This window comes from Amphiura filiformis, chromosome 9 (assembly GCF_039555335.1).
Source record: "Amphiura filiformis chromosome 9, Afil_fr2py, whole genome shotgun sequence".
Classification (NCBI taxonomy): Eukaryota; Metazoa; Echinodermata; class Ophiuroidea; order Amphilepidida; family Amphiuridae; genus Amphiura; species Amphiura filiformis.
The window spans coordinates 53,972,462-53,988,366 of NC_092636.1; the positions used below are offsets into that span (position 1 = coordinate 53,972,462).

The 15,905-nt window shown below is 37.4% G+C and overlaps 1 protein-coding gene across 1 annotated transcript in view; it reads right to left on the minus strand.

Moving 5' to 3' along the window:
* The window catches only part of LOC140160152 (protein dachsous-like), a 74,401-nt gene that overhangs the window by 6,449 nt on the left and 52,047 nt on the right, over positions 1 to 15,905 (minus strand). Inside the window, 13 exon segments of the mRNA XM_072183429.1 lie at positions 172 to 311; positions 651 to 899; positions 1,386 to 1,758; positions 2,295 to 2,504; positions 3,530 to 3,664; positions 4,029 to 4,268; positions 4,869 to 5,186; positions 5,189 to 5,851; positions 6,467 to 6,745; positions 7,349 to 8,356; positions 8,587 to 8,826; positions 11,209 to 11,352; positions 12,669 to 12,945. Coding sequence (XP_072039530.1) covers positions 172 to 311; positions 651 to 899; positions 1,386 to 1,758; positions 2,295 to 2,504; positions 3,530 to 3,664; positions 4,029 to 4,268; positions 4,869 to 5,186; positions 5,189 to 5,851; positions 6,467 to 6,745; positions 7,349 to 8,356; positions 8,587 to 8,826; positions 11,209 to 11,352; positions 12,669 to 12,945 — 4,276 coding nt within the window.

A 15,905-nucleotide genomic window follows, 5' to 3' on the forward strand; every position in this document is an offset into this window, starting at 1 on the left:
ACATGAATGAACACACTTGATTGTTATCCCATCTGTTTGCTGCCCAAAAATAGTCTTTTGAAGTATCAAATACAGCAATATTTTACAGATCAATTATTACCATGTCTAATACCTCTTCACTCGCCATATGACCTGAAATTACATATGAATTGAATGTTACAGAAATCTTACCTTTGCTTGATTGCGAGGGCGTGCCTAAATCAAACGCAACAACTTCCATGCGATATACCATATCTGTTGAAATGGCAACCCGAGTCAGAATAACTCCAGTCTCTTCCACAATAGTAAATTCTTGCGATGTTTCCCCAAATCTACAAAACAAAAATACATTATATTACATACAGTAAGTGTGATTGAACTTAATTTGGCAAGATCATTTGAAACTGCTAATATGTTCAAACACTTCCATTTAGTGACACAATGATATCTTCTATAAAAACATCGAATATGAAATTTCTGGACATATTTATTTTTCACTACTATTCAGAAAGGTACTGCTACTGGAGATGACTCATTACTTTACGATTGCCCACCTGCATCAAATTTAGTTCATTCTTCGATGATGCCTAAATACATGATATGCAAAATTCATCATCTCCTCCTCATCATCACCTATCTTCATCCTTTACATCATATAAATGAATACACACCTGAAATGCACTTGGCCATTCACACCAGAATCCTTATCTTCTGCCCTTACTGTTGTAACATAAGCACCTGACCCGGTCCCTATGGAGATGTTAGCCCGGACTGGGATGGAGGCTATGACAGGTGCATTGTCGTTTTCATCTGCAATATTGATTGTTACCTGCACCTTCTCTGAGCGTGGACCGAACGCACCACCATCTGTTGCCTTCACTTCAAATGTGTAAACTCTCTCTTTTTCGTAATCAAATGTTCTGAAATGGAAAGCAGATGCAAAGAAAAAATTTACTATGGGCTATGAATGTGTCTCTACCTTCAAAAGAATTTATAGATATGTTATTCAGTTGATTTGATTACATATATATGACATGTGCATGTTTACACAGGTACAATCGACAAAGAGGGTTTGCAATTGATGTGCATCTTAAGCAACAGTAATGTAGCCCATTCTAAACTTTGCCAAAAGAGACATACTTGTAACATTACGATAAAGTGCATACTGCTATGGTTTTTCGAAGTAGCAACTCACCAAGTACTATAAATCATTGCTGGTGACGGTTTTAGCCACTATCACTGACTATAACTTGCGCCTTTATATATAAAGCACATAATAGGTTAAATACAGAGATGGCTTAGAGTAACTGGTATTTACCAAACAACATGATATAAGATGAGAAATGAGCATTGCCAAATACTCTAATCGATTCTATAATTGATTTGAAACCCAACAATATACATACCCAGCAGTTGTAATATGGCCAGTAGCAGCATCAATTTGAAACAGACCCAATGTGGCATTATCCATTGAATACTGAACCTCTGCATTAGATCCTTCATCTTGATCCATGGCATGCACTGTGATCACCGTCGACCCGATTCCGGTACTCTCTGGTATCATGTGCTGATAAGATGTTTGCTCAAACTCAGGATCATTGTCGTTTTGATCAGTGACGGTTACTGAGATCACCATGGTTGCTGTGCGTGGAGGAGAACCACTGTCACTTGCCTGGATGGTAAGGTTATAGCGGGAGTCTTGCTCACGATCAAGTGGTCCGACAGTAGATAGCTGACCATTGGTTGGGTTTAGCTGGAATTGGGACTTTTCATTTCCACCTATAACAAGAAAATATAAATGTTACAGGACCGTCATATTATCTGATCTATGATGGATATCAATATTTATGCTAGTTTTTATAGTCAAATTTGGTTAATGGCCTGAGCTTTTGATCCTAACAGGATCTTTATCAGTCTGTCTTTGATAAAGGTCCTGCTAGGATCAAAAGCTCAGGCCAGAAACCAAATTTGAATGTAAATACATGGGCTATTATTGTGGATAAGCAGTGTCCAACAGCTTCTTATTAACTTTTTAATTGTTTCAGTCAACAGAGAGCCAACAGAATAATTTTTCAACAAAAATCAGATTTTAATACCCCCTCCTGGATACCTCTAACCCTTGAGTGCCTCCCCTGGAGTAGGGTGGAGGAAGGCAATACAAAGGGACCTTGACCCAAACTAACCCAGCAAGTTTTATGATTTACCAAGGAAGATTATCACATGGTTTCAGACGCATATTTGAAATGCACTGCTGCAGTCACACCACCCTCTATAACATCCAGTCACACCACCATTCAACATCAGGTAACACCTACCTATTATGGTGTATGTGAGCAGTGCATTAATACCAATATCCTCATCCTGTGCTACCACAGTGTGTAAGGTACTTGGTGCCTGGTTCTCAGGTAGGACCAATGAGTATGTGTCGCTAGCAAATGTTGGTGAATGGTCGTTAGCATCGGCTACATTGATGACGACGGTAGCAACGTCATAACGGGCTGGGTAGGCACCGTCCTTGGCATAAACTAGAGAGAAATGAGAACAGAGTGGTTTTATAAAATGTTGCGAAGATCAATCTGTTCAACTGAACTGAGAAGAAGCAATTATTATTAATATTAAAGGATGCAATCAAAACCCAACAAGTGGTCGAATGCCAGCTCAGCTTAAACCACCACTTAACTATACTCCATTGTTCCAAACAATAGACACCAGGAGCAACTGCTAGTTCTGACAGGACTCCAGCAGCGATCCCTAAGCATGATCAAATTACGAAAATGTGAAGACATAGTATCTAAATCTACACAGGGCTGCACCATAACTTTTTTTTTTTTTACACTTCTGCTACGCTGGTTATTATAAGAAGCTACAGGTGCTACAATATTACTGGCCCAACAGTACATGCACTGATCTTCAAATTTGACCTGCCAATTGGGCAAGTATCCACCTGTTGTGTAGGCCGGTATGGAGGTACAATCCTGAATCTACTTAATGCAGCCAACCTAAGGCATCAGAAACAAATTTGTTCGATCTTTGGATCGACCGTCGATGCTGCTTCGATGCTTGTTATTAATCACTGACAACTAATTAATCAGAATTAATGCTAAATTTATATTGGTCAACATCAAAACAAACAAAGATTCTTATGTTATCACAATTACCAATTGTCAATTAATTGATTTCATAAATAATAAGGATCGACCAAGCATCGATGGTCGATCGAAAGATCAAACTAATTTGTTTCTATAGCCTAAGGTTTGGCTCCTACATGTTCCACTCTTATTTAAGAAATCAATTTCTAACACAAGTTATAACTCACGTGAATAACTAACAACCTAGGAATATGTTTACTATTGCATTTGGCTATGCCAGTTAAAATCCATATACCTATGGGACACATGACCTTAGTATTTCACGCAGGGTGTGTGAATTTCAAAGGGTTTACCTAAATGGGTGGCTCTATTTGAAACCTACACCCTTGGTGAGAGACAAAAGGCCATGTCATCAAAAAGGAGCATATGAATTTGAACTGGAATAGCCTGATAGTACCTACCTGTAATGACATAATTGCCAATTGTTTCTCTGTCTAGTTCAGCAGCAGTGAGTATGATGCCAGTCATGCTATCCACTGTAAACTTATGATCTGCTATACCAGATGGAATCTCATAACTCACTTCTCCATTGTTTCCTGTGTACAAAAATATTACAATTAAATCAGTATACAATATTATGATTTATTTCACTCATATGCATATAATAAAAATACAATGCATGTAGTGAGGGACCAACGTTTTGATGCAAGGAGACTTTTCCTACGGAGGTTCTTGTCTGGAGTTCCACACTGCATAGATGTTGCAATGTCTTTGAAATACAAAATGTACCTCTACTTAGAGCTAAGGGATAGCATGTGAAGTGTGCCTACCAAAAAGTTAATATTTTGTTTAAAAACTTCTGCTACCACATCAATTAAAATACTTGCAAACTGTAGAGACTTATTATAAAGACTTAAGGGTAATTGTGGTGTGTGGAAAAGAATTATGTCCATGTCATACCTGAGTCGCCATCTGTTGCAGTAACTTGACCCACAAAGGTCATTGGTGGCATGTGTTCTGTGACATTCATTTCATAGTCAGATGGGTCAAATTGAGGAGGTAGATCATTGACATCTTCCACAACGATGTCCAGGGCCTGGTAGGCTACTCTCTGTGGGATGCCATGGTCTGAAGCACTGATGTTCAGGTTGTAGTGTCGCTGGTGTTCATGGTCTAGTGAATGGGCAATGGTGAGTAGGCCTGGAGAAGAAATGAGAATGAAATTACACATTTTGGATTAAAGTATATTCACATACAAATCCAAAGCCATACATTGATGATCCTACCACAGCAACCATCATAATATTTTCATATTGGCATAAAAACAGTGAAAGACATATAGCACAAATAAATTAAGCTCAATACCGAAGAATTTCATCTACAAGCATAAATGCCTCTTAATGAGGATTTTTTGATGAAAGATACGGAAGGCAGATGCTCCATTTTCATTGGGTTGCTGCATAAAAATCATTAATAATACATTTTAACAACATCAAACATATTTATGTACTGGACTTCAGATTCAAACTATTGGCCTGGGGAAATGTGTCCAAAAATTAAGAAACAAACTGGTTCCTTAACCCATTTCCTCATAAATGATAAAATGAACTATGCTTAATGCATATCTGATTTAGTATGATGGTATATTTCAAGGACTTAGTCAAAAGGCCCAGTCTGCAATAGATGCCCCATAGACATTTTGATAATTTCTGCATTCTAGAAAGATGACACCTGGCACCTATAGCAGATAGTACCTTCTTGCCCTTAACCCCTCGATTGCTTGTATGCATTGTTGCTTACCTGTTAGTGAATCCAAAACAAATTTGCCATCATCATTTCCAGAGACAACTTCATATATTAACCGTCCATTCTCCCCACTGTCTCCATCAACAGCAACTACATGAAGCACTGGATATCCCACTGGCTCATCCTCCATTACATGTGTTGTTGTTCTTGATGTGAATGTCGGTTCATTATCATTCTCATCCTCAACAAACACTCTGACCGTTACCGTTGTACTCTTACGATTTTCCTCATTTGTAGCTTGATCTTGGGCTTGGACTACGAACAAATATTCGGTTTTGGTCTCGTGATCAATCTCGCTTGTTGTTGTCAATTCGCGGAGACAGGGTCGACTTCAAAACTTGATTGGTCCGCCGTTAGGATGCTGTAACGAACCTTGCCATTTTCTGCCGAGTCCGCGTCATGGGCGCTAAAAGTCCACACGACTTGCCCGATCGTGATGCCTTCTCGGATACCAAATTGCACCGGATCTTCGGTGAATTCCGGTGCATTGTCGTTCAAATCGGTCACATCGATATCAACAAATATAGTAGTGGTCTGAGGTCTTACGGATCCATTGTCTTCAACAAGCACAGTTAGTTGATAGTTGGCACCCATTTCATAATCAATTTCGTTTACGAGGAATATCACCCCTGTTGTGCGGTTGATACCAAAGACTCCATAACTGTTTCCATCAATTATACTATAATACAGCCTACCGTTGTCACCTGCATCTGGGTCGTGTGCACTGACCTGACCCACCACAGTCTCTGGTGCTGTATTTTCCTCCACAGTAAAAAGATATGTCCTGTTTTCAGCTTGCGGTGTGTGATCATTGATATCTTCCACATGGACTATGACAGGAATAGAAGACGACATTGATGGATCACCATTGTCAGAGGCTACTGCCAACACAGTGTACGTCTGGTGTTTTTCTCTGTCTAGAACGGCAGCTGTTGATATCACACCTGTGTTGGCATCTATGCTGAATTTGGAACCCCCTGCAATAGAAAAAATTTGAAAGTTAATGTTTTTGGCAAATATTGCTTTATTCTTGATACTTTTTCGGTGATTGCATAATTTCTTCAACATGATTTTGTTAACTTTGGCAGGATTTCATTAAAATTATGCAGGGTTCAAGTGAGACTTTTGAACACAGAATATCCTCTACTTTTCCAATACAATAAACCTCAAAGCTTTTTAAAGTAAATAGCATTTTGCTATGCCAAACAGGTAAATTTATCCTGGATATCCTGCTGGTAGGTCCAATGGACTATTCCATTTGAAATCTTCCTTGTCCCTGTGGAAGATTTAAGGAAAGTCTTCCACATATGGAGTGAGTGTTTCATATGGAATTGGCTAGGGTTTATTATCCTCCCCTGTATATGGCTTTACATAATATCTTCCACAACTTAAGTGAGTATTTCAAATGGAAGTTACCCAATTCTCTACTCTCTTTGAAACCCATATTCCCTCTGTGGAAGACTTTACCAAAATCTTCCACAGCGGAATGGTGTGGATTTCAAATGAAAGAGTCCAATTAATATTGCCCTATTCAAACTATGTTAAAACTTTTAATTTGACATTATACATAAAACACTTGATTGGATAAGTACCTGCACGTATAGAATACCCAATAGTCCCATTATCTCCGCTATCTGGGTCTTCCGCTAGCAACTTCACCACAAAACCACCAACAGACTGCTCCTCTTTCACAAACACCACATATCGGTCGCTATGGGAGAACATTGGCGTGTTGTCATTTATGTCCTCTACAGTGATGTAAACCTCAGCAGTAGAAGTGAGTGGGGGCGCTCCGTTGTCATTGGCGATGACTGTCAGCTGGTAGCTGGCAATGTCTTCACGGTCTAATTCCCTTCTTGTTTTGATAACACCTAAATAGAAATGAAGGAAATTGATTTGGTTGGTGAGTTAATCTCTAAAATTTCACAAAAAGAAACAAAGCTTTCAGTTGAGACATGATCATGTGAAATGAATAGTCCATTTATTGCTTAAATGATTTTCCCAATATGAGAGTACAAATTCTTCTGTATTTCACTTTTTGCAGCACACTAATAATATAGAAATGATGTGTAATATTTTGATGCAATTCAACTGGCACGGATATCAATAGGACACAAAATATGGAAAGTGATTTTGCTTTAAGAATAACTCCATTACATTTGATATGCACCATCACTTAAACTTCCAAAATTGTGACTTTCAAGCTTTGAACATTAACATGTGTCTAGTTGAATCTGGGCTTAGTTAAAACACCGCATGGATCTGCGATATCAATGAGATGGTCCTCAGAATTTTTTATGTCTATGGATTTGTAGTTTGGTCTGAAAGTTGCACTTCATATATTCACAAGTTCTTATTACTTCAAATCTGGTTTGATCACTTTTCTTTTGGCAACATCAGCTCCAGTGCTTTTCTATCACAGTGATATATTATAGGGACGCAAGACGGGAATAGGGAATGCAAGACGGTCTTACCTGATGAAGGGTCAATATTGAAGTGTGGGCTATTTGGCATGGAATAAGTCACTCTGTTATTGTTATCCCCATCCCTATCCGTTGCCTCTATGATCCCTACATTGGTATTAGGAGCCATGTTCTCTGGCAGAGAGAAGTGATAGCTTTCCTGTGTGAACTGTGGTATGTTATCATTGTCATCTGCAATTGTTACTTTCACAATAGCTGTAGCACTCTGTGGTGGCATTCCGTTGTCAGATGCGATGACTTCTAAGATGTACTCCGTCTGCAGTTCATGGTCAAGACGTTGACGGGTGTAAAGTTGTCCCGAATCGGGGAATATGGCAAAGTAAGCAGCATCCACACTTTGTTTAAGGGTGTATGTTATCCGTGCGTTTATACCACGGTCATTGTCGGTTGCAACAACGTGTAAGAATCGGTGGCTTATTGGGGACGATTCGGCAATGGTCACATGATACATGCCAGTACGATCAAACTGAGGGCCATTGTCGTTGACATCCTGTACTTGCACAACTAAAGTTAGATTAGTTTTCATGATGGGATTTCCACGATCGTAGGCTTGAACTTTGACCTCGTATGAGCTTTGTTCGTTATAGCTCACTGTGCGCTCTAATGTCACCTGACCTGTAACTCTGTGAACTGCAAACGTAGCCCTGGGGTTCTCCACTAGTTTGTATCGAAGCAATCCATTATCGCCACTATCCTTATCATGAGCAGATGCGATGTATATTATGTTGCCTACTGTCGTGCTCTCAGGTAGTTTGATCATGTCTATAGTATTAGGAAACTCAGGTGCATTATCGTTGACATCAATCACTGTAATGTTGACTTGTGTATGACCGTAGGTTGGTGGGTTTCCACTGGCAGCTTGGACATTGAGTAACACAGTAGGACTCTGTTCATGGTCTGGTGGCATGTTGATAGTGATTTCACCGGTATTCTGGTTCAAGGCAAAGTAAGTGTTGGGGTCACCGGACTGGATTGAGTAAGTAACTGGCGCAATATTTTCTGAAATGAAAAAGAAATAAGAAAGATGTTAAACTTTTGTTTATCAACTATTAATTGTTACATCATGGTATACAAATATTGACTGCCATGAGGGGCATGGTTAAAATTACAGGCCCAAGGTGATCTCAAGGTGCAGCCGAGGGTCATAGCATGGTTTTGAGATCACCACGCACAAGATCTGTTAAGAATTCAATAATGAACTGAATCTATGTATGTATCCTATATCATACCTGGATCAGAATTTTCAGCATGTACAGTGCCCACAGCCTGTAACCTAGCCGTATTTTCCTGCACTGCAAAGTTGTATCGAGATTGCTCAAACACCGGTGGAGAGTCATCTGGACCAACAACGCTGATGCTGACCTCTGCATTCTGTTCTGACCTTTGACCGCCACCATCCGTTGCCTGGACTTCCAAAAGATGCATTGCTTGGTCATCACTGTTGAGAGTACCAGCCAGTGTAATGGTACCTGTAAAAGTATTAAGTATAATATTAACATTATGAGCAATCATGGGATTTTTGTACATTGTGTTCTTCCTGTTACACGTGTTAAAAAATGTCAGAAGCTAGTTTATTTTTAAACACATTAGTGTATTTTCAAACACATCAGTGTATTTTTAGTAATAGTATTTTTAAACACATCAGTGTATTTTTTAACAGATTGTATTTTAAAACACTTATATTGTACAAACATATTATGTAATGCTGATGACACTCTTGAAGGTGAAATAAATTGTGTCATTTAAGAGACACCAAGGCTACTCTCTTGGGACTTTGCGGTTAAAAAGATATGAAAGAGAAAGAGAGTCTAGCCAATTATGATATATAATATATAGGCCATCAAAAAATGTTTCTATGGTCTGTGCATTTCTAATCTCTTGTTTTCTTGATAATAACAGCAAATACTTCAAATGCTTTACAGATTATAAAATTGTATAAAGGTGTTTGCAAACATCTTATTCGTAACAAAGACCTATGTAGCAACTTTTTGTGTACTGGTTAGATCTGCATCAAAGATAAGCGGCTTAACAAGCCATTAATTTGAATACATAATCTTAAAATGTGATTTGAAATCCTTACAATTAATATCACCTTGAGATGTAGCCAAAATATACCAATTCTTACTACAATTTGGGGCCATGAGAGGTGATTTTTTGCTACTTTTATGGAGGTGGATATAATATTAATGTTTTTGGAATTGTTCATGTGTGCCATTTGACAGCATCGTTTAGACCTGTTTAACATTGTTTTTCAACATTTATTACCAAGATATTTTAAATACTATCATGATATAATATTGCAAACATTGGCCAAGAGGGTTAAAAAGAGATAAAACCCAAGCAAAGATTAGTTTGGCAGACAGACTAATGCCCCTATTCAAGGGCACTGTGCTAATTATCACACTTAATTGTCTTGTTTCGTTTTCAAAATTACCCATCCAATGATGCAAATAAATCCCCGAGTTAGCTCAACAAATAGAGATTACATTGTATAAAATCTATTCCAAAGAAAAAAATATTTCAAAGCAACAATGATATACTTTACTCAGTCTCTGTTCAAAGCCATTTTGACAAAAGTGTGATACCAAGTGCAACACTAATTGTGACCCAAAGTGTCAAATTCAGATCATTTGTTGTGCATCATCTATTATTCACAAAGATTTCCATTTTATTTGCAGCATAACACTAAGCACTAAGTTGAAGCTTGGATGCAAGCATACAAGACAGAATTGGAAGTTAATCTCCAGAGTTAATCAGCAGTTTCAAATTCTTTGATTTTCTGGCTCTGTTGAATAATATCTTTTCTCGTCTTGTACAGAGAAAACATTACACCCACTTGATGTGTATAGTCTGTGTCTCGTCACAAGTTGAGAGTAATGCCATGGTGGATTTTGCAGTAGCAGTGGGGTGCATACATGCGAGTAAAAGGGGCCCGTATGCTGGCGTCACACCGCTTTGAATTTGCCACTGCAAAATCCAACATGGCTTTACTGAGTTTAAATAAATAAATAAATAAATAAATGTAGATATTTATATAGCGCTTTATGCTGTAAACAGCCTCAAAGCGCTTTACATTTATTCCGCTGTCATTAGAATATGTCGGAACCACGTTTGCAGCCTACAAGTGGCGCATGGTCCATCAGTACAACGACTGTGACTACCCCTAACAGCTTCCCATTGCACCTGGGTGGGGTTTACTCCCTCCTTGAGAGGAAACACACTGTTCAGTCCACCCTCCCTTATCCAGAATTCTCAGTTATCAGGCTGTCATCTAAATTTCATGCTCTGAAGCATTTTAAAGAACATAAATCTAGGTTTCATACAACACTCAGACGCCATCTCCTAGTGTTATTACCACAAGTAAAAGTTGTCCTAATTTTAGTATCTCACACATTCAAAGCCGAATTACGCATAATTCACTTATCCAGTGTTTTCACTATCCAGCCATTACTTGGTCCCATCACAGCCAGATAAGAGAAGTTGAAGAATTGATGACAGTGACTTCAGTGACCTAGTCCAGAAATTATTGGCATCCCTACATTTTTTTGTACCATAGGGGAGGACATTACCCAGTTCTGTCTTTAAAATGTAATTATGAGTGCCTTCTTCAAGTAAACTAAAAAGCGTTTAATTAAAAAAACAAATTAGGATCTAGTAATTCCATTTTTTTCATGCAAAATAATCTTTGGGTGTTTTTTGAATAAACAAATTATGGCTGACCTGTCTGTCTGTTAATTGTGATGACTTTTAATTCTTTGAACTATTACAAATTTTGGAATATCTATATTTTAATGTGAATAATCTGTGTTTGGGATGCCAATCATTTCTGGAATAACTGACAGATGACCTACCTGTCTGTCTGTTAATTGTGAAGAGCTGTTGTTCGTTGCCAGATACAATGGTATAGAAGACCAAACCAAATTCACCAGAGTCAATGTCCTGAGCTGTCACTGATGCAATATCACTACCGATGTCACTGCCCTCCTCAATGTCAACTGTAAATATAGGTAAGGAAGACATAAGAGATAGTTACAAATGATTTGAATGGTCTGAATGAGTCGCATTGTGTTTTTAATAAAAACGTAGAATAAGTGAGAAATAGGTATGTAGAGAATTTTTCAAACCTTTCAAATTTTGCTAGACTGGAATGCTTTTTTCTTAGTCTGAAAAAACACTGTGAAAAGTCAACTGATAATTGGTTTCAAATTGTAACATCTGAATCCATATGTGACTGTATCTATACATCACAAAAGACTTGATGGGAATGGGAATCTGCATTAGTTTTCCATATATACATTTCAAATTTACATAAATTAATGCTTCTTTTAGGTTTTACCGTTTTCAATTCAAGTCATATTTTTAATTGCCACATTTGAGCACAACAACAAAAACATGTATGTATTCATTTCAATTTCAATTTAAACTTATCATATCGATGTTTACTATCTTCAACAAATCTATTTATAAATCATATTTACAGAAGCTACATTGATAATACCAGGTTTTATCTATCATTTCATTTCTATCAACATATTTCCGGAACACGTTGCTGCTTTGTTGCCGAGATATGCAGCAGTGGCGGCTTCTCTACATCTTGGGTCTGATCCTAAACACCTGGCAACGGACATCCGTCTATGCATGCCAACATGAGATTCTATATTAAGCAACAATCAACAAGGACCTCAAACATGACAATCTCTAGGACACAGTTCCTTAACCCGAATATGCTTCTACACTCAATGAATGACCTTTGGATGTGTTGAATACAAAAACTAATGTTCCACAACTTGAGGTCAAATTATGAGCATTGCTTGTTTAATGAGGGTCATTGAGCTATGTCACTGGGTATGAGATCATTATGGTTCATACTGACAGTGAATTCCATCAGTGTGGACAATGATTTGACCCAATCTACAAGCAAAGTGAGGACAATCTTACTATACCATTTTTCACCCTAATGTGGCAGTGACATCAGCGCATTTCTTTGGGTGCAAGATCAAATTTCTAGCGTTTGCCCAATGCGCTGGTGTACACACGTACACGGCCAAAAACGCCACATAGATGTGTGAGCGAAACATCTGCTTCAATGCGTTGACATCACTGCTACATCAGGGTGAAAGTGAAACATGGTATAGGTTTCTTTGCTCTTTTCCACTTTACAGACAGATGGATATTTATGTTGGTGAGGGCACATTTCCAGGATCTGTGGTGAGGGGATGGGAAGGGAAGGGAGGGGAGGGGAGGAAGGAATCAGTAGAATCAGGTTGGGAACTCAAGTTTCACAGGAAAAAAGGATTAGATTACATCTTACCTGTGTACAGAGAAGGATAAAATATTGGCTTATTGTCGTTCACATCTGTCATGATAACTTTGACCAATGCTATGGAGCTTAGACCACCTCCATCCACTGCCTGCACAGGGAATTCATACTCCTTCACATTGCCGTCTCGGTCAAGTTCAGATGCGGTCCAGATGCGGCCTGATTCGCTACGAATGAAGAACTGTGATGGTGGTGGAGTGCCGTAACCTTGTCCTATGGAGTAGGAAACGCTACCAAAGTCATCAGCATCAGCATCTGTGGCCATTACCTGTAATTGAAGATAAAATGGGAAAATATAGAGTAACAAAGTATCACTTACAGAGTGCAATATAAAATGATCAGTTTTGGTTAATATGTTCCTGCAAAATAAAATTAATAGTTTCATAAGGAGGAACCTAGACCTACCATATTATAACTTAAAGGCTTATTTAGTGATCGTACCGAAAGTGTAAATATTAAGTTAAAATTGTGTATAAATTACCTAAAAGTGAAGTATAAGTCATTAAAATTGTCATTAGGTATTCTCGAAATGAAAGCTTTGGCAAAAAATAAGGAAAACAGCAGTATTGGCAACATTGAAGCTCAATTCAAGTACATGTAGCTAATTTCTCAATTTGTCAGAGTGAGGATTAAGCCTCTCAACCTGAAGGTTCCTGGTTCAAACCCTTACTGGTCATTATTTGTTATCAAATGGTAATGAGAAGTTTACATCTGTAAACAAAATCATTCAAAATCATACAAAGAGCAGCAAAAATAGAACTTGATACTTGATGTTGTAAGCTCAGTGCAACACTGCCTCATCTCCATTTTGGCCTCATGTTCCACTTGAGTCTGTGTTGAACTTACACTTACAATTTGGGCCTGTTAGAGATAAGGCAATGTTTCACTGGTCTGGCCTTATTGGGGTTAGAAATATAAATGGACATAACCCCATTTCTTCTGAAAGTTTTGGTATCAAAATGGAGATGGGCTAGTGTTACTCAAGCCCTCGATATAAATCTCCTATACAGTATCATCTATCCTCATTTGAACATGGCTATATATGTATGTTGACATAACCGAACATTGGTTTTTTTTTTACAGATTCAGCATTAGAATAATCAGGCCTATGCGGAAATATAATTTTCCATTAATAGAAGAATGTGATTTCAAGTGTTTATTTTCCTTCCAATTGGTTGAACACCTTTGATAAGAAAAATGGTTGCACCTCCTAATCCTAGTTATGCATTCTACACATTTGCTAAGTTAGCGCAAGGACATATTATACTCCCTATTTTAAATTTGTTCTGCTCATAAAATAATTATGTGTTTTCATACGTACTATTTGCACAACTTTTCAAAATTATACCAATGTTATATAACATCTAACTGGTAGAGTCTAGTAAACACACACAGCCCATTGAAATACATCATTAGTATTGATATGATATTGATTATGCTCCACGGAATTGAACTGTGTGTACGAGTAAAACTGTGTTGGGCAGTGGGCACTACTTTTTGAGTTAGAACGTCCTACATTTTTCAAATAATTATTTCTTTTTAAGTACACTGATTCCTATTTTCAATTTCTACTTCTTTCAAAGATACTTTTTAATAAATTCATAAATAAATTAATACTTTATTTTGCTCAGTGAAAGTTTTACTGTTTGATCACTTTTCTCTATTCTCCCAACTGGACAACTGCCTATCGGATGCCTGCCCTCTGTCAATATTGAGTATTTAGTCAGCCTTGAAAACTATTATTTACTACAAGTTTTTCTGTTCTGAAAACCTGAAACATTTAAAATACCAAGTGAGACTTTGACCTCATCATCATGAGTAACTAGATGTACATACTAAATGATATCTTGTCTCGCTAATGACTTGTTCATATTTACTTTATCACATATCACATCTTGTATCCTAGCTACTTGTTTAGTCAGAAGAGCAAGATGGATGTCACAGTGTCAGCACTGAACAATGTCAATAATATCCGAGACTGGATATCTGGTATCAATATTTTACTACTTAAAGTTAAACAAGGTTTTGAGAAAATTTCATAAAATATATCATTTGCCATTCTCTTAGTTTTTATGAAGAAACATTTATTGCTATTTCACATGTTCGTTTTTATCTTATTTGGTTATCAGAAAACTGTAATGTATACACCAATCTTTAAAAGACCCAAAGCCAACTAGTTTGCATCTGTGTTGAAGTGCATGACAATTGATCAAAATAACTTGCTAGTTGCTTCATTTAGAACCACACTACATAATGCACCACAGAGTAATCAATGTAAATCTATACTTCACATGTATTTTCCACATCATGCCCGGGTAAATAAATGAATTTTTGGTTCAACTTGGTATTAGTACTCTCATTCATTGAGTCCTATTTTATCAAAGCAAAGAATAGTAAATTGCATTGGACAGTATAATTTGTTGTGCCACACACTGAGTATTGTGGCAATTGTATCACACTAGTATTATGATGGAATCAAAGAATCTATTGATGCCATTTTAGAAATAGTTGTATTCAGGCAGCTTGAACGGATGTTGAACCAGTCCAAACAGACTGTCATATTTACTAGGCTAAGGTGTCCCATGTTATTAATGTCACGCTGTTACTTTTGTCTCACTTTTCTCATGGACCCCCCCTTCTTATTACTTCCCCAGTCATGAATTTGTTATCAATGTTCATGTTTCAGGGTATATGCCCTGTTTCTTTAGATGGAAACCTGTTTTGTTTTAGAATCACTAAGGCAGGTAGGTAAGTAGGTAATGAGTCTTAACCAGAAAATGACTTGAACTTGAAGACTTCACTTATACTTATAGTTCAGTTCGACCCTAAAACTATTTGTTGAATCAAAGTTCAAAGAAAAATATCAGAAATCTTCTCAAAGAAAGCTTAACATTCACTTTATACAGAGGTGATCTTGGCATTGGAAGATTTACAGCCATTCCATGTATCAATGCTAATGCCCAATGTCATGCATTCATGGCTTATAAACACATGGAATCTGACAATCCCTATGGATATCACATACCAGTCAAACTTTTCAACAAATAAATAACAATTTCTTATTTTTACTTTAAAGAAACAAAATAAAAGAATAAAATTTACTATCCTTCAAGACTGATTAATCCACACCAAATTTAAACTGCTGATAGATGTCCTAATTTGATTACAATTGTTGTCATTCCCATGGGTCTCAAAACAATTCTGAAATCAACAAAAATCTGTCAAGAA